The 24,900-nt window shown below is 44.9% G+C and overlaps 1 protein-coding gene across 1 annotated transcript in view; it reads right to left on the reverse strand.

The window, feature by feature from the left end:
* Positions 1 to 19,844, reverse strand: part of COG2 (component of oligomeric golgi complex 2) — a 142,863-nt gene extending 123,019 nt beyond the window's left edge. The window contains exons 1-4 of the mRNA XM_068231820.1: positions 19,720 to 19,844; positions 13,279 to 13,440; positions 12,251 to 12,316; positions 2,507 to 2,587 (exon numbers count right to left, since the gene is read on the reverse strand). Coding sequence (XP_068087921.1) covers positions 2,507 to 2,587; positions 12,251 to 12,316; positions 13,279 to 13,440; positions 19,720 to 19,791 — 381 coding nt within the window. The 5' untranslated portion in view covers positions 19,792 to 19,844. The remainder of the gene's footprint in view (positions 1 to 2,506; positions 2,588 to 12,250; positions 12,317 to 13,278; positions 13,441 to 19,719) is intronic.
* Between the last annotated feature and the right edge of the window lie 5,056 nt (positions 19,845 to 24,900).

The raw sequence follows: 24,900 nt of genomic DNA on the forward strand, positions 1-24,900 counted from the left end.
GATGTTTCTCTGTGTCTCAGTGCCCTGTTTGTTCTTATCTCTTAAAGGCACAGTACATGACCTGATGAAGCGGTTCTAACCGCGAAACGCGTTGTCAATTTTTTCGAGTGCCCTATTAAAGCTTTTATACCATACATTATGGGACTGACTACTCATTTAAGGTAGGATCTGTCCATATAAGTATATCTATAAAACCAATTACTGATTGATTGATCTCTGTATATACCCTACATACATATATATCGATTCTCGATTCCATATATCATTCCATAAGTATCCTCCAGGGCGCCTCCTACCCTCTCATATTACTTTTTTGCACCCTAACTGCGCTAAAGGGCCCAAAGTCCAATGAGTACCTTTAGGATTTCACAGGTCATTTTGAGAAATTTCGTTTCAAGACTACTCCTCACGGTTTAGGGCCGCTAAAATGCCAGGGCAGTATAGGAACCCCACAAATGACCCCATTTTAGAAAGAAGACACCCCAAGGTATTCCGTTAGTAGTATAGCGAGTTCATAGAAGATTTTATTTTTTGTCACAAGTTAGCGGAAATTGATTTTAATTGTGTTTTTTCACAAAGTGTCATTTTCCGCTAACTTGTGACAAAAAATAAAATCTTCTATGAACTCACCATACTCCTAACGGAATACCTTGGGGTGTCTTCTTTCTAAAATGGGGTCATTTGTGGGGTTCCTATACTGCCCTGGCATTTTAGGGGCCCTAAACCGTGAGGAGTAGTCTGGAAATCAAATTCCGCAAAATGACCTGTGAAATCCTAAAGGTACTCATTGGACTTTGGGCCCTTTAGCGCAGTTAGGGTGCAAAAAAGTGCCACACATGTGGTATCGCCGTACTCGGGAGAAGTAGTACAATGTGTTTTGGGGTGTATTTTTACACATACCCATGCTGAGTGGGAGAAAGATCTCTGTAAATGGACAATTGTGTGTAAAAAAAATTAACAAATTGTCATTTACAGAGATATTTCTCCCACCCAGCATGGGTATGTGTAAAAATACACCCCAAAACACATTATACTACTTCTCCTGAGTACGGCAATACCACATGTGTGGCACTTTTTTGCAGCCTAACTGCGCTAAGGGGTCCAAAGTCCAATGAGCACCTTTAGGCTTTACAGGGGTGCTTACAATTTAGCACCCCCCAAAATGTCAGGACAGTAAACACACCCCACAAATGACCCCATTTTGGAAAGTAGACCCTTCAAGGTATTCAGAGAGGGGCATGGTGAGTCCGTGGCAGATTTCATTTTTTTTTGTCGCAAGTTAGAAGAAATGGAAACTTTTTTTTTTTTGTCAGTGTCATTTTCCGCTTACTTGTGACAAAAAATAATATCTTCTATGAACTCACTATGCCTCTCAGTGAATACTTTGGGATGTCTTCTTTCCAAAATGGGGTCATTTGGGGGGTATTTATACTATCCTGGAATTCTAGCCCCTCATGAAACATGACAGGAGGTCAGAAAAGTCATAGATGCTTGAAAATGGGAAAATTCACTTTTTGCACCATAGTTTGTAAACGCTATAACTTTTACCCAAACCAATAAATATACACTGAATGGGTTTTTTTTTATCCAAAACATGTTTGTCCACATTTTTCGCGCTGCATGTATACAGAAATTTTACTTTATTTGAAAACTGTCAGCACAGAAAGTAAAAAAAAAATCATTTTTTTTGCCAAAATTCATGTCTTTTTTGATGAATATAATAAAAAGTAAAAATCGCAGGAGCAATCAAATAGCACCAAAAGAAAGCTTTATTAGTGAGAAGAAAAGGAGCCAAAATTCATTTAGGTGGTAGGTTGTATGAGCGAGCAATAAACCGTGAAAGCTGCAGTGGTCTGAATGGAAAAAAAGTGGCCGGTCCTTAAGGGGTAGAAAGTCCTAGGTCCTCAAGTGGTTAAGGACTCTCCTAAACTGATATAAGCTGTTTGTATTGTTTCCAATTTATGCTAAAGAGAAGCGGTTTTGACTTTACAAATAAACTGACTTTTACTAAGAAGCTGTGTGCTGGCTGCGATCCACTCAACTTTACACTACCAAATTCTTTAATCTTGGCACACATGGCTACTTAATTCTTGTATCTAGGGAGGCCATGGCTACTTGTATCTGGGGGGCACAAGGACAATACAATTCTGGTATCTGGGGACCACTCTTGTCCGTTAACAGTAGTGCAGCCTGCAAATTACCAGAAAAAAATATTTGTGGTCACCTTAATTAGAAATGATCAATTCATGCAACAGAAATTCTCCTTGAGGAGAATTTACAGAGAACAATTTGATCAGGTGATTGATTTACAAGTCTTGGCTTATCATGAGCATATTTCATTTCTGCCTCATGTTTGAGCATTGAAAGGAAGCAAAGATGAGACATGATCAGCTGAATGTGACTAGCAGACAAAGAAAGATAAAATCATCCACCTGTTCTGATTGCTCACGTTTCAATTTGAATTCTCCCCGAATAAATCTGCCTCTGATCTTACGGCAGGACATACCTTTTTTTTCCTGATATCATCTTCTTTAGCCAAACGTTCATCTACCGCTTTAATGTTATCATTAACAGATGTTTTCAGACTCTGCAAAGAAAAAAAGAATCGTAATTAAGTAGCTTCTAAGACTTCTTTTATCAGGTGGTAAACCTCCATCACATTACACTGGGTGTCAAGGTGGCATAAATGGATAGCACTCTTGTCTATAGTGCTAGGATCCCAAATACCAGCTGGGACACTATTGCCATGCAGTCTACAAACATTTTTCATCTTTGAAGTTTTTTAATGTTTTATTGAAATTACACACTTATATACAGTGGAATTTACAATAATAATCAGATCAATGCAAAGGCAAAATTAGATCAGTTCAAAATTAGATCAGCAGGAAAGTTCAAAGGGTCATTCTATTCAGCTAAACAAAGTAGAGTGTGTATTCTAAACAACAGCAGTGACAGGGGTTGATCAAAACATTGGTAATACTGCCATGTACACACAGCACATGGCAGTATTACCTTTCCTTCCACCTGCAGTACCACGAGTTGCGTTATTAGCGCGACTCGCAGTACTTGATTAACCTCCCTGGCGTTCAATTTCCCCAGGATTTCTGTGCAAAAAGGGAACCAATTAATTTGGAATTTTTTTCCTGTAACTTGCCAAAATATGTCAAGCAAGGGTCTAGTATACAGTGCAGGAGAGTACTGACATGTATGCACGTCAATACCGTTCACAGCATGTTTTGTATTGACGTGCATAACCGTCAATATCGCTAGGGAGGTTAACGTACCATCGCTATGGTATTGCTGGTTACTAACCAACGTTAGTTAGTAATGCGTGTTACCTTAGCAACGGTCATGCTTCTCTAGTACTGCAAGTCGCACCGATAGGGCTGTGCTCAGGGAGAACACAGCAATCTTAGGCCTCGTTCACATAAGGTGCGCTGAGAAACGTGTAAAAGCGCGTGTTAAAAGCCGCATGCGCTTCTATGAGCGCTTCAGTACATTGTGCTGCGCTTTTTTTAAACCCATATTTTCTTATTGTAGCAGTTGTCAATAGAGCTTTGCTTTCATATGTAGATATATTTTTTTTTCCCTATTGGGGTACCGTATTTTTTGCCGTATAAGACGCACTTTTTCTCCCCAAAAAATGGGTAGAAAAAGTCCCTGCATCTTATACGGCAAAGGCAGGGAATCCCCGACTTCCAAACGCCCGCCGATACGAACCGCTGACCCGCCGTCATCTGGGATTCCCTGCCGCTTGGCCTGGCTCCACGCTGTGCTTTTATCCTGCCCCCCGCTTATATCTCCTGGCCCCCCCCTTACACCTCCCGACCCCCTGCTTATGTCTCCCGACCCCCCCGTGCAGTCAGCGGCAGCAGCTTACCTCCTCCATCTTGCCCGCGGCGCGGCGAATGAAGACATCCGGCTTCTGTGTGCGGCTTCCTCTAGTGCCAGCTTCTAATGACGCGTCATTAGGCCGGGAGACATAAGTGGGGGGGGGGGGGGGGCGGCCAGGCCCAGCGGGGAAACATGACGAAGCTGGGGGGGACCAGCGGACACAGGGCGGGGCGACCACAGGATACAGGGGGGGGGGGGACAAGAGGACACTGGGGGGAAGGGCAAGAGGACACGGGGGGGGGGGGGGGCAAGAGGACACAGTGTACAGGTGGGGGGGACAAAAGGACATAGGGGGCAACCACAGGGGGGGACCAGAGGACACAGTGGGGACCACAGGGTACAGGGGGGGAAACAAGATGACACAGGGGGGTGATCACAGAGAGGACACAGGGGGGACTACAGGGTACAAGAGGACACAGGGGGGGCAACCACAGGGGGGACCAGAGGACACAGAGGGATGACCACAGGGCACAGGGGGGCAACCACACGGCAGAGGGGGGGAGAGACCACAGGGCACAGGAGGGAACCAGAGGACACAGGGGGGCAACCACAGGGCTCAGGGGGGACCAGAGGACACGGGGGCGACCTCAGGGTGGACCAGAGGACACGGGGGTGACAACAGGGTGGACCACAGGGCACAGGGGGGCAACCACAGGGCACAGGAGGGAGACCAGAGGACACATAGGAGGACACCATTTGGGGGAGGGCATGTACAAGACGCTCCTGAAATATGGACTCGCCAGGTTTCGTTTATTTTTAATTTTTTCCGGTTTCTTTGCGTCTTATATTCCGGAGCGTATTATACGGAAAATACGGTAAAAAACCGCATGCGCTTCTACGGACTTGCATGCGCTAAAAAAGCACACCCATTCACTTGCACTAATGTGCGCTTTACAGCTCAACGAACAAAAATGCATGCAACCCTACGTTTTTGTAACGCAGCTCATCGCAGCGCATAGATGTGAACCAGGCACATTTCATTACATGGGAAAAACAATACCTGCAGAACGCACAGGGCAATGCGCTGTGAAAAGCACACAGAAACTGCCCTGATGTGCAAGAGGCCTTAAGTGATTTAAACTACTGTACTTACGAGCTGAAAAACATATGTACACACACACACACTGCATAATTAACCAGCTCCAGTTGTCAGTTGTATCCAGTTATCAGTGATTACATACTTAAAGAGACACTGAAGCGGAAAAAAAATTATGATATCATGAATTGGTTGTGTAGTAGGGTAATTACTAGAACATTAGTAGCAAAAAAATATTCTTATATTTTTATTTTCAGTTATACAGCTTTTTTTTTATAACAATGCATCATTCTCTAATATTTGCAGTTCACACGTTACTCAGCATTCTAAAAGTTTTTGCAGAACAGGCAGTGAACTTTTGACCTGTCCTGAACTGTTCTCTGCAAAAGAAAAACACAATACAGCCGATATAACCTAATCAGAAGTCAGAGCTCTCCACAACTTTCAAAGTCACAGAACTCAATGGCTCTTTTGCATAAGTAACAACTGGAGTTTCTTAACTCTTCCTGTACTGGAAACAATATTAGACTTATGTGTCTGCTCCAAATGCTTTATTTCTTAGCTGTACTACACAACCAATTCATATCATAATTTTTTTTCGCTTCAGTGTCTCTTTAAAGAGAACCTGAGGCGGTGTTTTAAAAATGGAAAAAAAATAAAATAAATAAAAAATAAAAAAATACTACCTGATGCAACTCATCTTCCGGATCCCAACACGCCACTTCACGCTCTTCCCTGCCGCTCAGTTTGTCCGCTGGGTGAAGAAGGAAAATAAAAATCCAAGATGGCCACGTCCCCAGAAGTACTTCCAGAGGTCATGGCACATGCCCAACTACAGTGCACAAGAGAGCCTGAGCTTTGGGCATGCTCACCTCGGGAGTATTGCCCAGGATCAAGTCTGTCCACCTGATCCTGTGCCGGGACCCCTGACCCATACAGGGCCATAACAACCTTGTGTGAGCCGCTTGCTGGCACACTTGTAACTTTCGTTTGGGAACAGACGTAAATAGCCAAGCCCATTTGTATCTGCTCTACTGCGCAGGGACAGACACCTTGCGCCTGTGAAGTACAGCAGATCCAATTGGGCTTGGCTATTTCTGCCTGAGTCTGAACAAAAGCCACAAGTGTACCTGCACGAGGCTCTCAAAGGGTTATTATGCTACTGGTGCTCTCAGCGGCTTTTTATCGGCTGTAAGGGCTGGTTCAGAGCTGCAGGAAAGGATGGGGAAGCCTCATTTGGTTCCAGAGGCTTCCCCCTCTGAGTTAAGTACCCCCAGTGGCTTTTTTTTGTTACAGGTGCACTTTAAGTCACCTGCAAGCAAGAAAATACTCAGAATAATTTTGACAGTATTTTTTACTGTCTTATACTTTTGAAATTGCAGAGTGCTGAAGTTATTTTAAACCGAAGATGAACAATTATCTCCTAGGAGAAAACTTAAAATAAAAAGTGAATTGGATCAGGCCCAAGGTATGAGTATGGTCTTTGTTTGTCAGTTGTCGTTTACAGATTCAGAGTGACATTACAGGGCAGCTGCACACATGGTAGATTCTCGTCCAAAAGCGTAAAATTACAATCTTGGCTGAAGATCTTGGATTGAATGAGGAAATAGACCTTTACATATTCAGGTAAATGAAAGGGAAGATGGTTGCCTGAGATCTTTACATTGAAGTGGGACCTTTTCTTAAATTTAAATGTCTGATACATAAAACTCCTTAAAATAATTGGCGGACAGCAACTTTTAAATAGGAGCAGAGACTAATGCTTCAGATCCCACTTTAAGAACATAGGAGTGACAGGTTCTATACAGTGGGGGCAGCACCTTGTGGGACTATAACATAACATAAGCCTCAATGATAAGGAATTACTGCCATAAAACGTTAAGCTTCTGAGTGCAGGGGATACATTAAAAAAGTCAATAGTTCATATATTTAAGCACTGGGACACTGTCATGCAGGTGAAACAATAAAACATTTAAGCTATTTTTCCACCCTAAAAAGGTTATTCAGCATTAAGGAGACCTAAGACGGTTTAAACTACAGATTTGATACTTACCCGAGTCTTCCTCCAGCCCCATAAGCAAATCTGAGTCCCTTTACATACTGACTTCTTAAAGTACACCTGAAGTGATAGGGATAGAGGCAGCCATATTTTTTTTCCTTATAAACAATAACAGTTGCCTGGTACTGATGCATGAAGGATCAGCAGGATGGCCTGGTGCACACCAGAGGAGTTTTTCTGAGCGTTTTGAGTTTTTCTGCTGCTAATGTTATCCTATGTGTCTGTGCACACTGGAGCAATGAGGTTTTGTAAAAAACTCCATAGCATTACATTGGGAAGAGCTTTTGAAACCTCTAAAAGCACTTCCCAATGTAATGCTATGGGGTTTTTTTTACAAAACCTCATTGCTCCAGTGTGCACAGACACATATAATAACATTAGCAGCAGAATTAAAAACTCAAAACGCTCAGAAAAACTCCTCTGGTGTGCACCAGGCCGATGTGTCTGAACCAACTACCCGAAACAAGCATGACGCAAAAAACCTCGGATCTGCATGCTTGTTCAGGGTTAATGAATAAAAGTATTAGAGGCAGAGTATCAGCAGGACAGACAGGCAATTTGCATTGTTTAAAAGAAAATAAACATGCCAGCCTCCAGACACCCCTCACTTCAGATTAGGGATGATCAATGAGATGTAAATATTTTTGAGTTGATGCAATTTGTTATGCAAATATATGCAGCTTGAAAATGGACCTATCAATTTAAACCTGGGTTTAAATTGATTGGCCCATTATTAAACTGCATATACAGGGAGTGCAGAATTATTAGGCAAGTTGTATTTTTGAGAAATAATTGTATTATTGAACAACAACCATGTTCTCAATGAACCCAAAAAACTCATTAATATCAAAGCTGAATATTTTTGAAAGTAGTTTTTAGTTTGTTTTTAGTTTTAGCTATTTTAGGGGGATATCTGTGTGTGCAGGTGACTATTACTGTGCATAATTATTAGGCAACTTAACAAAAAACAAATATATACCCATTTCAATTATTTATTTTTACCAGTGAAACCAATATAACATCTCAACATTCACAAATATACATTTCTGACATTCAAAAACAAAACAAAAACAAATCAGTGACCAATATAGCCACCTTTCTTTGCAAGGACACTCAAAAGCCTGCCATCCAAGGATTCTGTCAGTGTTTTGATCTGTTCGCCATCAACATTGCGTGCAGCAGCAACCACAGCCTCCCAGACACAGTTCAGAGAGGTGTACTGTTTTCCCTCCTTGTAAATCTCACATTTTATGATGGACCACAGGTTCTCAATGGGGTTCAGATCAGGTGAACAAGGAGGCCATGTCATTATTTTTTCTTCTTTTATACCCTTTCTTGCCAGCCACGCTGTGGAGTACTTGGACGCGTGTGATGGAGCATTGTCCTGCATGAAAATCATGTTTTTCTTGAAGGATGCAGACTTCTTCCTGTACCACTGCTTGAAGAAGGTGTCTTCCAGAAACTGGCAGTAGGACTGGGAGTTGAGCTTGACTCCATCCTCAACCCGAAAAGGCCCCACAAGCTCATCTTTGATACCAGCCCAAACCAATACTCCACCTCCACCGGCGTCTGAGTCGAACTGGAGCTCTCTGCCCTTTACCAATCCAGCCACGGGCCCACCCATCTGGCCCACCAAGACTCACTCATTTCATCAGTCCATAAAACCTTAGAAAAATCAGTCTTGAGATATTTCTTGGCCCAGTCTTGAAGTTTCAGCTTGTGTGTCTTGTTCAGTGGTGGTCGTCTTTCAGCCTTTCTTACCTTGGCTATGTCTCTGAGTATTGCACACCTTGTGCTTTTGGGCACTCCAGTGATGTTGCAGCTCTGAACTATGGCCAAACTGGTAGCAAGTGGCATCTTGGCAGCTGCACGCTTGACTTTTCTCAGTTCATGGGCAGTTGGTAGTAGGCTTTCGAGCCTATACAGCTTGGAGTAAGACAACATGCATAAAGAGGATGATGTGGTCAAAATACTCATTTGCCTAATAATTCTGCACTCCCTGTATGTGCATAACAATGTGCATAACAAAATCTGCATACATTTGAATCAACTCGGAAATATTTGCATATTATTGATTATCCTTACTTCAGATATCCTTTAAGGCCCCGTTCACATCACAAACGCGGATGGCCACGCATGCGGAACGCAACGCATGCAAACGCACGCCATCCGCGTTTGTGTGCGTTGCGTGGCTGATCCCATCACTGAAAAGTGAATGGGACAGCCACGCGTTTTTACAAAAAATGCGTGCAGCATGCGTTACCGGACCGCACAGGTCCGGAACGCATGCAGTGTGAACATCAGACATTGCACTCTATGCAATGTCTGATGTCGTGCGTGTCGGCCACCTGCACGCGTTTCCAAAACGCGGCTGGAAACGCGTGCAGTGTGAACGGGGCCTAAAGAGACTCTGTATGAAAATTTTCATTCTTTTTTCTTCTATCCTATAAGTTCCTATGCCTGTTCTAATGTGGTCTGGCTTACTGCAGCCTTTCCTACTTGCACAGTGGCTGTATTATCTGTGTTATATGATCTAATCTTCTCTCCTCTGTGGGCTCTGTCGGGCTGAGGCACTCAGACTGGAATGTGCAGGGCTGCTTGTGATTGGCTAGAAGCTATACACACCCTCTCCAGTCCCCCTGCAGGCTCTGTAGGACTCACACACTCTGCTTATGTGAGCCTATCACAAGCTAGTTAGTTTGTTTGTAAACACTTCCTAAAACTGGCAATTACCAGCCAGGTTTACAGCAGAGAGTGGCAGAAAGAGCACAGAGGGGCCCAGGAGAACATAATGAATAGAATGGTATGCTTTTTTGTTGTAAGAATTTTAGAGTACAGATTCTGTTTAATGCCCATCTAAACACCACAATGAAAAAACTGGTGTCAGGGGTTAATGCCGGCAAGTACAGAGCCGCCCTGCATGTCTTAGGGCCAGTGCTCACCTCTTCAAAACGCTCAGAACTGCTCTTGGTGTGCACCAGCCCTGACATCTCATTTTCCATAGTGCAGTGGAAGTGTATAATTCTCTCCTCCCTGCATGTAATCCTAGTTCCCTGACTGTGGCTTTTGTCACACAGCCAGTCTGTCAAAGCTGTCACCTATTTACACTAGGTGACGTGTGTATATGGATTTAGGCTAGGTCCACACTGGTCTGTTGTAGATCGGATCCATTTTTTTCCCCTTCCCCCGTTTTTCGTAAAAATTATATTTTTGCAGCATACATTTCCAATCCGTAGAAACGTATGCCCAGCCATGGGGAAAGGCAGCCGCCATGCTGGAGGGGTATTTTTTTTTTTCTGTTTTTCATTTTTTGCTTTTTCATTGTACACTATTGATGATTATAAGACCTTATTTGCAAAAAAAAATATAAGAGTAATATACCCTCATGGCATACATATTTAAAAAGCCAAGTTCCTGAGGTAACAATATATGTTGTTTCTTTCATATTGTCACTTTGTTTTCATTTTACAAGTCTTTTATTTTGGTACAGAATATGCAAAAATGTAATTGCCTTTGATTCGGTTTGTGACTAAAAAGAATACACAAGACAACCCTAAAACTCTCTAATCTCTATTCTACTACTTATCACGTTTAAAATGTTACCACATACTTCTCTTGTAGTTTTGCTAAAACTTTCCCAAATTTGATCATAATTTTGAAAATTACTTTTTTATGTTGGATTGAGTTTGTCTGTACCTATTTTTATGTTACGTGTGTCCGAGCATTAACCCTTTGCACTCGTATGTTCAGCGGCGGTTTGCGGCGTATCTATACCCCCCGCAAAGCCCGATCTCTTTCCCCATATTAGTGGGCATGTAAAACTACATGCCCACACAGTTGGTACCCCCCTGCCCCGGAAGTGCGCGATCAGCGCTACAAGGAAGTGACATATGCATTGAAATGTCACTGCATTTTCCTTGCAGAATTTTTGCAGATTTCTTGCTGATTCCTTTTTCCAGATTCCTTTCTGAAGATAACATGCAGATTCCCTGCAGATTCCATTGCAGATTTCTTGCAAAGTTGCAGAGGATCAATGGCATCCTATGCAATGGATGTGGAGGAGAGTGTAAATAGTAGCCAGCAATTTCATTGCTCTAATTCCCAATCAAAATACAGAAGATTGCATCGTGTGTAGTGACATGAAGACACCAGGTGGCAGGCATAAAGCCACCTATTATTGCGAAACTTGCTCACGCAGGCCAGGTTTACACCCAGGAAATTGTTGTAAAATTTACCATACCTTTGCTTTCTTCTCTGCTACCAAGCCAATAGAAGATGCCAAACTGTCCAAATAAGGTATCAAATTAAACGTTATAATGTGTTCTTTAAAATAAGATATACCATGTTACTATGTTATGTTCCATGTTAAAATGGGAGAGAGAATACGAGGGAGAGTGCATTTCTGTAAAACAAAAAACTCCGAGCAGAAACGACTCCCTTTAGGCTGATTAACAGTGGGACGTTACAGGCGCACATTACAGCAGCCTGTAACGCAGCCCAACTCACAGTAATGTAAAATCAATGAACTGTTCACAGTGCCCACGTTGCGTTGGAGTATAACGCTGCACGTTAAATGAAAGTGCAGCGTGCTGTGCGTTATACTCGTATTTGGCTGCGTTAGACTGTTTGCACATGCTCAGTAATGGAGCACTGTACGCAAACACAATGGACATTTATAAACGCCCAGTTGTCATTAAGTGGTTAAACTGGCTGATGGTGTAATGGTTAAGGGCTCTGCCTCTGACACAGGAGACCAGGGTTCGAATCTCGGCTCTGCCTGTTCAGTAAGCCAGCACTAATTCAGTAGGAGACCTTTGGCAAGTCTCCCTTACACTGCTACTGCCAATAGAGCGCGCCCTAGTGGCTGCTGCTCTGCTCTGGCGCTTTGAGTCCGCAAGGAGAAAAGCGCAATATAAATGTTATTTGTCTTGTCTTGTCTAAACATGCCGATCAGATGTTTCTGAGAAAATCTGACTAGAGTAGCTGTATGCTTGTTTCAGGTGTGTGATTCACACACTACTTATGCCAGAATTATCAGCAGGGCAGCCTGGAAACTGGTATTGTTTAAAAAGAAATAAATATGGCAGCCTCCACAGCCCTCATACTTCTGGCGTCCTTTAACTAGTTATATCCAGCTAGTAAAATTCACCTAACTAAGCAGAAACATGCATATTATTTCTTTTCATATACAGTACTCCAGTATTGGAAATTAAAGCAAAATAAAAAAAAAAAAAAAAAAAAAAAAAGGAAGAAGCACCTACCAATATTTCTTCTCGCAGCTGACCTAACGGGACTGAAAGTTGACTCAATGCTTTATCCATTCCAACCTAAACATTAAAAAGAAAATCTACATCAGAAAGATATCCGTTATTAAATCAAAATTCCAGGCAAACAACTGACCACTGATTCTGCCATGACTAGACAGAGGCCATGTGGATTGCAGGGTTTTTTACCACCTCCAACCCCCCCCCCCCCCAACCAGAGACTATCAGTGGGTAGCCTTCTATACACACTACACGGTTCTCAGCAGAGGCGGCTGGTCAGAACATATGTACAGCGGCCACTGATCCCCCTTGACGGTTGACGTGTCAAAGTAACCAGCCTGGCAGACCATCTTATCTGAGGGTATTTGCTCTCCTACCTACTCTACCCACTCCATCAAGTGCCACACTGTCGTCTCCCCTCCCCCATCAATAGCAAAGGAATGCATCTGTACAGAGCTCGGTCCCGAATTGTCACCCTAAGTTTTCTCCTCTCTCCTTCCTGCTCCCAATTTCAGTCCCTCCTACACACCACCATAAACCATGACATCCATTTCTCACCCCCTGCTTAGCCCTTTTAGTGACTGCAAAAGCACTTCTACGCACTCAGTGTAAATAAGAAAAATAATATGAATCAGAAGCCTAGCTGGTTTTCATGGAGCACCAATTTATACATAAACAAACCCTCATCAGTATTAAAGCCACAGTCTGATACTGCAGGGTTACTTGTGAGGTTGGACAGGACTTTGGGGAAGGGAAGACACGTCAAGCTTTGGGGAAGGGAGGGAGAGCTCTAAAAAAACATTTGCTACTGATCTCCCTAACCTGCAGGTTGCATGCTGAAGTATATGATGGTAATGAGGCAAGTGAACATTAAGCACTTAAAAATGGAAATGGTGTTAAAGAAAATACATTATTAACCCTTTATGTGTAAAGCTAAAATAAAAGATTTAAGACAGTGAAAGCATGAAAACGCTTGAGCCATTACATAGGTTATTATATTTTTTCTCTATATAAGAAAATCATACCAAGTTGGTGGATAGATTTACAAAGTCTGCATAGTCTTTATTGATAAGTTCCACCATAGCCGTCTTGAGAAGTCTGTAGTAAACCTCTAGATCATCACGGAGATCTTCCAATTGCACACGCTTTCTGCACTCTGACACAAACTGATCAACATTGAACGAGTCCTTAGGAAGAGAGATTAACATGCATAAACAGTCTGTACAATCAATGACAACTAATTGTACGGTCCATATTTCTTTGTAGATTTGTCAGATTTTGTTGCAAGACTGACCAGATTTGGAGACAAAAATAGGAACAACTTAATTTTATTTTTCACCAAGCAGTTTATACTTACTGTAACAATACTAAAATCATGAATAAGTCAGTTCCTAGTCTGCATGATGATTTTTATCAATATGAAATAAAAATGAGAAGAAAGTAGATAGTGTTATAAACTGTTCTTATCACCTTGCTTCGACACCATCGTCTCACAGACTGTGAGATCACTTGACTCTCCACACCGCAAACAGGATATAGACTTTCTCAGGCTTCTTCAATGTTTACGTTATTTATTCAAGTCACAGAAAGACAGATAGATACAGTCATCATATCCTAGCTATGCCAATCTTCATGTTGCGTTACAAGCTCGTGATGAGACTCCCTGCTGAAGTCTATCAGGTACCTTCTTCCTAACTACGTTACACTAAACTACCTATGTACAGCATACATTATATCAGATTACAGAAAGGAAGAACATGCTTAGAAGTCGTCCCAGTCAGCCTTGCTAGCTAGTGCGGAAGGAAGAGGCAAAAGTGAGCTCTCGTAGCTCCCTCAGCCTTTTATACCGACTAGGAAAGAGTTAAATATGACATCATCTTCGCCACCCCCTAGACCAGATTATTGGTGGACCCACTCGTGGTGTCATCATACACACCTACTTGATTAATAATCAATGAGGCATTTGACCCATATGCAGGAACGTGGATGTTTAGTAAATATGGCCAATGTTTTATGTTCCTGTGGTGTAGTGTTAAGGTCAGAGTAGTCCAATGGCCTTCTTTTAGGAACATGTTCTCAGTATCTGCGTGTATCCTCTGCTACACGCAGACCCTGAGATGCCTCTGCCTGCATCACAAAACCTCTATTTATTTTAAAGGCATACACTGCGGACAAGCCTTTTACATAAAACTCAGGCCAAGTAACTGAGGCCTACTTAAATTATAACAGATAGGAAAAGTTACAAGATCCTAAAGATATTACCGACAAAAAGGAAGTATTGGAAATGCAGCAATATTCCTCCCCTCAGAATAGCAAAACCAAAATCTAAACAAAGAAAAGCTATAAGCTTTACATCACATAATAGTTAAAACATAGCCTTTCATACAAACTCATTTGTATAAAAACAGGACAGTATTAATTCTCAATAAAATCATATACAGTCGCTCACAAAAGTGAGTACACCTATCACCTTTTTTTAAAAATATTTGCTTCTATCTGTTCATGGGACAACACTGAAGCTATGCCACTTTGATACAATGTAAAATAGTTGCTGCACAGAGTGTAAAACAGAGTAAATTTTCTGCCCCATTGAGATACCTTCACAAAGGATTAACCTGTGCAAGCATGTTCACAGTAGACCACGACCAAAGCGTGGGTCGCGAGGGGACAGCGGCAGATTGGGGAACAGAGGAACTTCGTTGTGGGACCTGATAGAAGTCCCAGTTGAGTAAAACTTTTCTGTTTTAGGGTTGCCTCATGTACCCTTTAATGTCTAAACCGCTGGCAACAAAAGGGGGCATAAGCAGAGAGCTTAGCAGCATATTTGTACATAGATCTGTAACGCCATTGGGCAGTCAAAGGGCCGTCCGCGTCTACTACAGAATGTTAAACCGCAGGAGTTTTTTTTTTTTACTGCATTTTTAAAAACACACTGGTGTCCATATCTGGTTATTAAAAAAAAAGTGAAAAATGCATACATCTAACATGCATTTTCCATAGAAATACATTATATGAGAAACACATCCCAATTGCTGCATGCTGTTGTTTTTTTAATACATGACATTTGCATGGGGTGTAAACTATCCCATATACACTCACCTAAAGGATTATTAGGAACACCTGTTCAATTTCTCATTAACGCAATTATATAATCAACCAATCACATGGCAGTTGCTTCAATGCATTTAGGGGTGTGGTCCTGCTGAAGACAATCTCCTGAACTCCAAACTAAATGTCAGAATGGGAAAAAAAGGCGATTTAAGCAATTTTGAGCGCGGTATGGTTGTTGGTGCCAGATGGGCCGGTCTGAGTATTTCACAATCTGCTCGGTAACGAGGTTTTTCACGCACAACCATTTCCCATTTCTAGCGTTTACAAAGAATGGTGTGAAAAGGGAAAAACATCCAGTATGCGGCAGTCCTGTGGGCGAAAAATGCCTTGTTGATGCTAGATGTCAGAGGAGAATGGGCCGACTGATTCAAGCTGATAGAAGAGCAACGTTGACTGAAATAACCACTCGTTACAACCGAGGTATGCAGCAAAGCATTTGTGAAGCCACAACACGCACAACCTTGATGCGGATGGGCTACAACAGCAGAAGACCCCAACGGGTATCACTCATCTCCACTACAGATAGAAAAAAGACACTACAATTTGCACAAGCTCACCAAAATTGGACAGTGGAAGACTGGAAAAGTGTAGCCTGGTCTGATGAGTCTCGATAGGAGTCAGAATTTGGTGTAAACAGAATGAGAACATGGATCCATCATGCCTTGTTACCACTGTGCAGGCTGGTGGTGGTGTAATGGTGTGGGGGATGTTTTCTTGGCACACTTTAGGCCCCTTAGTGCCAATAGGGCATCATTTAAATGCCACAGGCTTCCTGAGCATTGTTTCTGACCATGTCCATCCCTTCATGACCACCATGTTCCCATCCTCTAAAGGCTACTTCCAGCAGGATAATGCACCATGTCACAAAGCTCGAATCATTTCAAATTGGTTTCTTGAACATGACAATGAGTTTACTGTACTAAAATAGCCCCCACAGTCACCAGATCTCAAACCAATAGAGCATCTTTGGGATGTGATGGAATGAGAGCTTCGTGCCCTGGATGTGCATCCCGCAAATCTCCATCAACTGCAAGATGCTATCCTATCAATATGGGCCAACATTTCTAAAGAATGTTTTCAACACCTTGTTGAATCAATGCCACGTAGAATTAAGGCAGTTCTGAAGGCGAAAGGGGGTCAAACACCGTATTAGTATGGTGTTCCTAATAATCCTTTAGGTGAGTGTACTTTCATGTACCATGCATTCTAATGCAAATTCAAATGCGTGAAAAATGCTCAAAACACACATAGGCTATCATTCATAAAGCATTCCCACATGCGGAAATGCTGAAAACAGCTGAATTTTCCAAGCACTTAGCAAAATCTCCATTCATAAAAGCTGTTTCCGCATGAAGAGCTACAATTCCTGAGCAGTGCGGGAAATTACCGCCTTGTGCGGTGATTATCTCAACATGTCACTAAATGTCAATTCATAAAGATTAGAGCAAGCAGTATGAGGACGGGAAATACCGCTCCCTTGGATGTGGCGATAAGCATGCTAAGTTAATGGAGACAGACCTCCGAGGCAGCAGCAGTGAGAGCAGAACACGGAGAAAATGTATCAACTCAGGCAGCTTCTAGTGTTACCGTAAGCATAGAGCCAGCCTACCGCCAGCCTAGTTCGGGAAATCACCGCAGTGCTATCGCAACTGTACACATTTTTATGAATGAGCACACAGAAGTCTAAAATACCGAATGCGGTATTTTCCCGCCTGGATATTCTTTACCGAACACACTTTTATGAATGATAGCCATAGTGAAAATAGGCCAAACCTCAAGGTGGCCATTAACGAAACAAACCTGTGACTGATCGAATTATTCTGATCACCGTGGTAATTGATCAGAACCAATTAGTTGTGCCCAGTGATGTCCGGATTCCTGCTAACCAATCAGATTAATGGAATTGATTGTGGGATTGTATCGTCATTGGCCACCTTTAGACGTTTACTGAGTGATAATTCTCAGAGTCAACACAGTTGCAAAGAACACTGGACATAAAGTGTACTGTGGCCCAGAGCAGGCAGGAAGATCCCCTGCCTCAATAGCTATCTGCTTCGATTACTGTAATCAAATCTGCTGAATATTGTTGCCCCAGCATCAGAGCCCAAAACACTCTCAGCCGATATATAGAAGAAATTAACTGACACAAACAGGGCTTTTTTTAGTGGTCAATGGTGCTGCAATATATATGTGGAGGGGTCTGGAATCAGCGATGTGTCCCCCAGGGCTGTGGAGTTGGGAGTCAAGGAGCCATAGCCATTTTGGGTACCTGGAGTCGGAGGTTTCATAGACTAAAGGAGTCTGAGTCTTATGATTTTTGTACCAAATCCACAGCCTTGGTAAGTATTAGACTATGGAATCGGAGCTATTTTGGGTACCTGGAGTCGGAGTCGGTGGATTCATAAACTGAGGAGTAGGAGTTGGATCATTTTTGTAGCAACTCCACAGCCTTGGTGTCCCCCCCAGCTACGAAAACGGCTATTTAGCCGCAAGATGAAATGGACGCGCAGGTTCATCCCATTGTAGCTTGGTTACCGTTATGATTAACCTTCCAAATCGGCGCCGTGCCTGAATTTATCGGTTTTTATAACGGCTATGATTCGGCAAAGTCAGTTTTGTAAATTTCCAAGCCGAAAGATGAAATGAATGTTTTAGCCGTTGATGTATGTTGATAACGTTTCTCAGCTTTTTTTTTGTTTTGTTATTGTTTATAGCTTCAAGTATTTGGCTGTGGCCGCAGATCGGTGGGGAGGGGGGAAATCCCCCCCCACCCTCACCTCGGGCTCTCCTCTTAGCGCTCCCCTCCTGCAATCATTGGTGGTGCCCGTGGCAGCAGCGGCGGTGGCGGCAGGCAAGCTTAGCACATACCTCCTTCTGGCCTCCGATCACTAAGAGCTTCACAGAACTTCTTGTTTACACAGGAAGTTCCATAAAGCACTCAGTGATAGGAGACCTCCGGCCAGAAGGAGGTATGTGCTCAGCTTGCCTGCCGCCACCGGCTACCACGAGCACCACCAATGATTGCAGGAGGGGAGCGCTAAGAGGAGAGCCCGAGGTGAGGGGGGGGGGGGGGGATTTCTCCCCTCCCCACCGATCTGCGGCCACAGCCAAATACTTTAAGCTATAAACAATAACAAAAAAAAGAAAAAAAGCTGAGAAACGTTATTGTTTATAGCTTAAAGTATTTGGCTGTGGCCGCAGATCGGTGGGGAGGGGGGAAATCCCCAGCCCCCTCACCTCGGGCTCTCCTTTTAGCGCTCCCCTCCTGCAATCATTGGTGGTGTCCGTGGCAGCCGCGGCGGTGGCGGCAGGCAAGCTGAGCACATACCTCCTGCTGGCCTCCGATCACTAAGAGCTTCATAGAACTTCCTGTTTACACAGGAAGTTCCATAAAGCACTTAGTGATAGGAGACCTCCGGCCAGAAGGAGGTATGTGCTCAGCTTGCCTGCCGCCACCGGCTACCATGAGCACCACCAATGATTGCAGGAGGGGAGCGCTAAGAGGAGAGCCCGAGGTGAGGGGGGGGGGGATTTCCCCCCTCCCCACCGATCTGCGGCCACAGCTAAATACTTTAAGCTATAAACAATAACAAACAAAAAAAAAGCTGAAAAACGTTACGGCTACGGTGCTCCACGTTACCGTTTGCGTAACAAAATATGAAAGACATTTAGTATACGGCTATTATACGGCTATCAACCATTGAACGTTGCCGTTAGACATGAGCTTTGCGGCAACACATGCGTCCATTTATAACTGTGGCCAGTATTCTCGTACCGCCCCAGCTAATGCTGCTCCACAGGAGGCCCCACACAGAAAAACAGTGCAGCAACATGCTCTCACACTAACCTCTCCAGCTGGCACACTCCCTCCTCTGTGCTTCTGACATCTCCAATGCACATAGTAACCAGGGAGATGATAGTAGCACAGAGGAAGGTATGCAACCTCTGAAAAGCTGAATATGAGAGTGCTTCCCTGCGCTAATACTCTACATGGAACCACAGGGTGCAGCATTAGAGGACAGACACCTGTGGGGGCCGTCATACAGCAAATATAATTTCATGCTGACACCTGTTAAAAAAAAATAAATCGATATGCAGTGTGTAATAATGATAGATCCCTCTCTGATCAGTGTATGGCAATTATGCTGCCATCAGTACACTGAGGAAGATCTATCTCCTGCAGACTAACCTCTTCAAACCCATCTGCGAAGTCCCTGGGAGATTGCAGGGTAAACTAACATAGCAATGCTAGTGTAGGTGTGATCTCAATGACAGGGAACCTCAGCGTAATGTGATTATACAACATAATAGCTTGCAAACTCATAAGCATTACTACAAACAAACGCCAGCCGAACCTTCATAAACTCGTCCTTATCGAAGCACAGAGTGGCTGGACTCTGCGGCAGCTGCATCTTCCCTCTCTCCATCTCCCAGGCACAGCCAGCCACACAGTAGGATAACTACAGCTTGACGCGGCACTTCCGCCTAGTTCTGGGATACGAGGACGTCATTCTACGGTCAGCGAGCAAAATCATTCCACACCAAGACCACGACATCGCCACCTACTGTTCGCCAACAGTCTTACTTTATTCAAGTAGTTCTGAATTGAATGCGCTGCAGCGGTAGGCATACGTGTGTTATCCAAAAATTGTATAAAATCTGTGCAGTCCTATATATACTTAATGCAGGTTGATAGTGTAGAAAATGGTTGTAATTTAGATAGCACTTCAATCTCTATATTTCCTGTGCCGTGTTTTCAGGATTGTTTACCAGCAACGTGCCCTTGTCAGCATTTTTAATTGTAAAGGGTATATGGTGACTCTCTACTGCTTAACATAGAATTCAGCCTATAGGAGGCACTTCAAATTTAGGAGCTGTTCCCAATTTCCCAAAAGAGATGTTTTGTAAATTGTCAAATGGAATAGGATTTTCAATATTTCTGGCATTTACTATGTTCAGGCAGTCAGGATTAAGTAATTACTAATCTTTAGAACAAATCTGTAGCCGATTAAATACATAAAAAAAGTCACACACTGTATTTACACATGGAGAGAGAAGACTCTGGATCCTATGGAGCCTTCCTGTCCTGGTTCCCCTGCTGTCCACTGTTTGAATTTGCCGCCTCCAGGACCACTTGAAATGTTCCTGGAACATTCGTGTCTCTGAGCGCTTGAGAAAGATGGGTGGCTCTGTACTGACATGAGCAAGTGCACACTTGTGAATGCTCAGTACGGAGCCGCCAGTCTTAGGGAGCACTTGGCGGCATGAATGCTCCCGAAGCCTCCCCTGGGTCCCTGAAGGCACATTCAAACAGTTGGTCAAATACGCTGAATGGGAGCGACAGCGCTGGAAGGAGGGAACCGTGCGAGGACAGGGAAGGCTCTATAGGATCCAGAACCTTCCCTCTTCATAGGTGAGTATCTGATTTATTATTTTTTTTAATTTCACTTTAGTATCACTTTATATTCCCTGCTTAATTAATGCCAGTCTAGATTAATTCTGCTCCGAACACTGTACAAAAATGATCCTTATCAAAGTACCTGGTGGTACTGCGCAGGCACAAAATGGCTCACACCTGTACAGCAGCACAGAGCCACTCGAGTTTTGGCTTTTTCCACTGAGCACATGCGGCTTCGTGCTACTGCGCAGGCACAAGCTGTCCTGCACCTCGTTTACGGACAGGAGCGCACCATAAACTTCCAGAGAGTCCCGGCATCCAGTGGTGGTCTCGAGGATGATGTGGAAAGCCCTGGAGCAAGGATGTCGAACTCTAGTCCTCAACAGCTGAGGCCCTCACACCTTTTTGGAACATCTCTCATTAATAAATGGGATTAAATCAGGAAAGGTGTGGTTCATCAACTAGAGCACATATCTCCATTACTCTGTCCATCCTAAACACTGACAAGGATATGGCCCTTGAGGACTGGAGTTCGACACCTGTGCTCTAGAGCAGAGGTCCCCAACCTTTTTGAGCCCAGGGCCCGCTGTCCTGCCCAAAATTTTCTCTGGGGCCCCCCGGGGGGGGGGGGGGGGGGGGGGGTTGGAGGGGCGTGGCTAGTGGCGGCGGCAGTTACCACAGTATAGCAAGTACAGTTAGCCCAGTATAGCAAGTACAGTTAGCCCAGTTAGCCCAGTATAGCAAGTACAGTTAGCCCAGTATAGCTAGTATAGCTAGTACAGTTAGCCCAGTATAGCTAGTACAGTTAGCCCAGTATAGCTAGTATAGTTAGCCCAGTATAGCAAGTACAGTTACCCCAGTATAGCAAGTACAGTTACCCCAGTATAGCAAGTACAGTTAGCCCAGTATAGCAAGTACAGTTACCACACTATAGCAAGTACTGTTAGCCCAGTATAGCAAGTACAGTTACCCCAGTATAGCTAGTATAGTTAGCCCAGTATAGCAAGTACAGTTACCCCAGTATAGCAAGTACAGTTACCCCAGTATAGCAAGTACAGTTAGCCCAGTATAGCAAGTACAGTTACCACACTATAGCAAGTACAGTTAGCCCAGTATAGCAAGTACAGTTACCCCAGTATAGCAAGTACAGTTACCCCAGTATAGCAAGTACAGTTAGCCCAGTATAGCAAGTACAGTTAGCCCAGTATAGCAAGTACAGTTACCCCAGTATAGCAAGTACAGTTAGCCCAGTATAGCAAGTACAGTTAGCCCAGTACAGCTAGTATAGCTAGTACAGTTAGCCCAGTATAGCAAGTACAGTTAGCCCAGTATAGCTGCCCTAGTGTAGCCAGTAGTTACCCCAGTATAGTGCCCCAGTGTAGCTAGGATAGGTGCCCTCTCCCCCCCGCGGCCGCCGCTCCTGTTACCTTATGAGCGGGCGGTCACTTCCTTCCTTATATTCCCCCAGGCGCTTCTCTCCTCGGTTGCAGCATCGCCATCTCGTAATACAGCAGCGCTTCCCGCGCGGCTGCTGTAAAGAAGAGAAGGAAACGGCAGAGGCTTCCTGTAGCGGCGATCGCCGTTACCATGGGAACCGCTGCCCCGCCCCCTTCCCTCCTTACAGCAGCCACACAGGAGGCGCTGCTGTAATACGAGATAGGAGAGGGACTATGGGGAATATAAGGGAGGAAGCGGCCGCCGCTCTTAAGGTAACAGAAACGGCGGCCGCGGGGGGGAGAGGTAGAAAGGCCAGATCCGCCGCGGCCCCCCAGAAATTTGCCCACGGACCCCCAGGGGGCCGCGGCCCCCAGGTTGGGGACCTCTGCTCTAGAGCAGGGGTCCCCAACCTTTTTGAGCCCAGGGCCCGCTGTCCTGCCCAAAATTTTCTCTGGGGCCCCCGGGGGGGGGGGGGGGGGGTTGGAGGGGCGTGGCTAGTGGCGGCGGCAGTTACCACAGTATAGCAAGTACAGTTAGCCCAGTATAGCAAGTACAGTTAGCCCAGTTAGCCCAGTATAGCAAGTACAGTTAGCCCAGTATAGCTAGTATAGCTAGTACAGTTAGCCCAGTATAGCTAGTACAGTTAGCCCAGTATAGCTAGTATAGTTAGCCCAGTATAGCAAGTACAGTTACCCCAGTATAGCAAGTACAGTTACCCCAGTATAGCAAGTACAGTTAGCCCAGTATAGCAAGTACAGTTACCACACTATAGCAAGTACAGTTAGCCCAGTATAGCAAGTACAGTTACCCCAGTATAGCAAGTACAGTTACCCCAGTATAGCAAGTACAGTTACCCCAGTATAGCAAGTACAGTTAGCCCAGTATAGCAAGTACAGTTACCCCAGTATAGCAAGTACAGTTAGCCCAGTATAGCAAGTACAGTTAGCCCAGTACAGCTAGTATAGCTAGTACAGTTAGCCCAGTATAGCAAGTACAGTTAGCCCAGTATAGCTGCCCTAGTGTAGCCAGTAGTTACCCCAGTATAGTGCCCCAGTGTAGCTAGGATAGGTGCCCTCTCCCCCCCGCGGCCGCCGCTCCTGTTACCTTATGAGCGGGCGGTCACTTCCTTCCTTATATTCCCCCAGGCGCTTCTCTCCTCGGTTGCAGCATCGCCATCTCGTAATACAGCAGCGCTTCCCGCGCGGCTGCTGTAAAGAAGAGAAGGAAACGGCAGAGGCTTCCTGTAGCGGCGATCGCCGTTACCATGGGAACCGCTGCCCCGCCCCCTTCCCTCCTTACAGCAGCCACACAGGAGGCGCTGCTGTAATACGAGATAGGAGAGGGACTATGGGGAATATAAGGGAGGAAGCGGCCGCCGCTCTTAAGGTAACAGAAACGGCGGCCGCGGGGGGGAGAGGTAGAAAGGCCAGATCCGCCGCGGCCCCCCAGAAATTTGCCCACGGACCCCCAGGGGGCCGCGGCCCCCAGGTTGGGGACCTCTGCTCTAGAGCAGGGGTCCCCAACCTTTTTGAGCCCAGGGCCCGCTGTCCTGCCCAAAATTTTCTCTGGGGCCCCCGGGGGGGGGGGGGGGGGGGGGGTTGGAGGGGCGTGGCTAGTGGCGGCGGCAGTTACCACAGTATAGCAAGTACAGTTAGCCCAGTATAGCAAGTACAGTTAGCCCAGTTAGCCCAGTATAGCAAGTACAGTTAGCCCAGTATAGCTAGTACAGTTAGCCCAGTATAGCTAGTACAGTTAGCCCAGTATAGCTAGTATAGTTAGCCCAGTATAGCAAGTACAGTTACCCCAGTATAGCAAGTACAGTTACCCCAGTATAGCAAGTACAGTTAGCCCAGTATAGCAAGTACAGTTACCACACTATAGCAAGTACAGTTAGCCCAGTATAGCAAGTACAGTTACCCCAGTATAGCAAGTACAGTTAGCCCAGTATAGCAAGTACAGTTACCCCAGTATAGCAAGTACAGTTAGCCCAGTATAGCAAGTACAGTTAGCCCAGTATAGCAAGTACAGTTAGCCCAGTACAGCTAGTATAGCTAGTACAGTTAGCCCAGTATAGCAAGTACAGTTAGCCCAGTATAGCTGCCCTAGTGTAGCCAGTAGTTACCCCAGTATAGTGCCCCAGTGTAGCTAGGATAGGTGCCCTCTCCCCCCCGCGGCTGCCGCTCCTGTTACCTTATAAGCGGGCGGTCACTTCCTTCCTTATATTTCCCCAGGCGCTTCTCTCCTCGGTTGCAGCATCGCCATCTCGTAATACAGCAGCGCTTCCCGCGCGGCTGCTGTAAAGAAGGGAAGGAAACAGGGCAGAGGCTTCCTGTAGCGGCGATCGCCGTTACCATGGGAACCGCTGCCCCGCCCCCTTCCCTCCTTACAGCAGCCACACAGGAGGCGCTGCTGTAATACGAGATAGGAGAGGGGCTATGGGGAATATAAGGGAGGAAGCGGCCGCCGCTCTTAAGGTAACAGAAACGGCGGCCGTGGGGGGGAGAGGTAGAAAGGCCAGATCCGCCGCGGCCCCCCAGAAATTTGCCCACGGACCCCCAGGGGGCCGCGGCCCCCAGGTTGGGGACCTCTGCTCTAGAGGATCTAAAAAGGAACTTTAACCATTTAATGCAAAATGGACGTGTGAGGCCTGTCAGGATCTCCACTTTTAAATCAGTCCTAATGCCCCAATCTGACACCGCAG

This window comes from Hyperolius riggenbachi, chromosome 4, assembly GCF_040937935.1.
Source record: "Hyperolius riggenbachi isolate aHypRig1 chromosome 4, aHypRig1.pri, whole genome shotgun sequence".
Lineage (NCBI taxonomy): Eukaryota > Metazoa > Chordata > Amphibia > Anura > Hyperoliidae > Hyperolius > Hyperolius riggenbachi.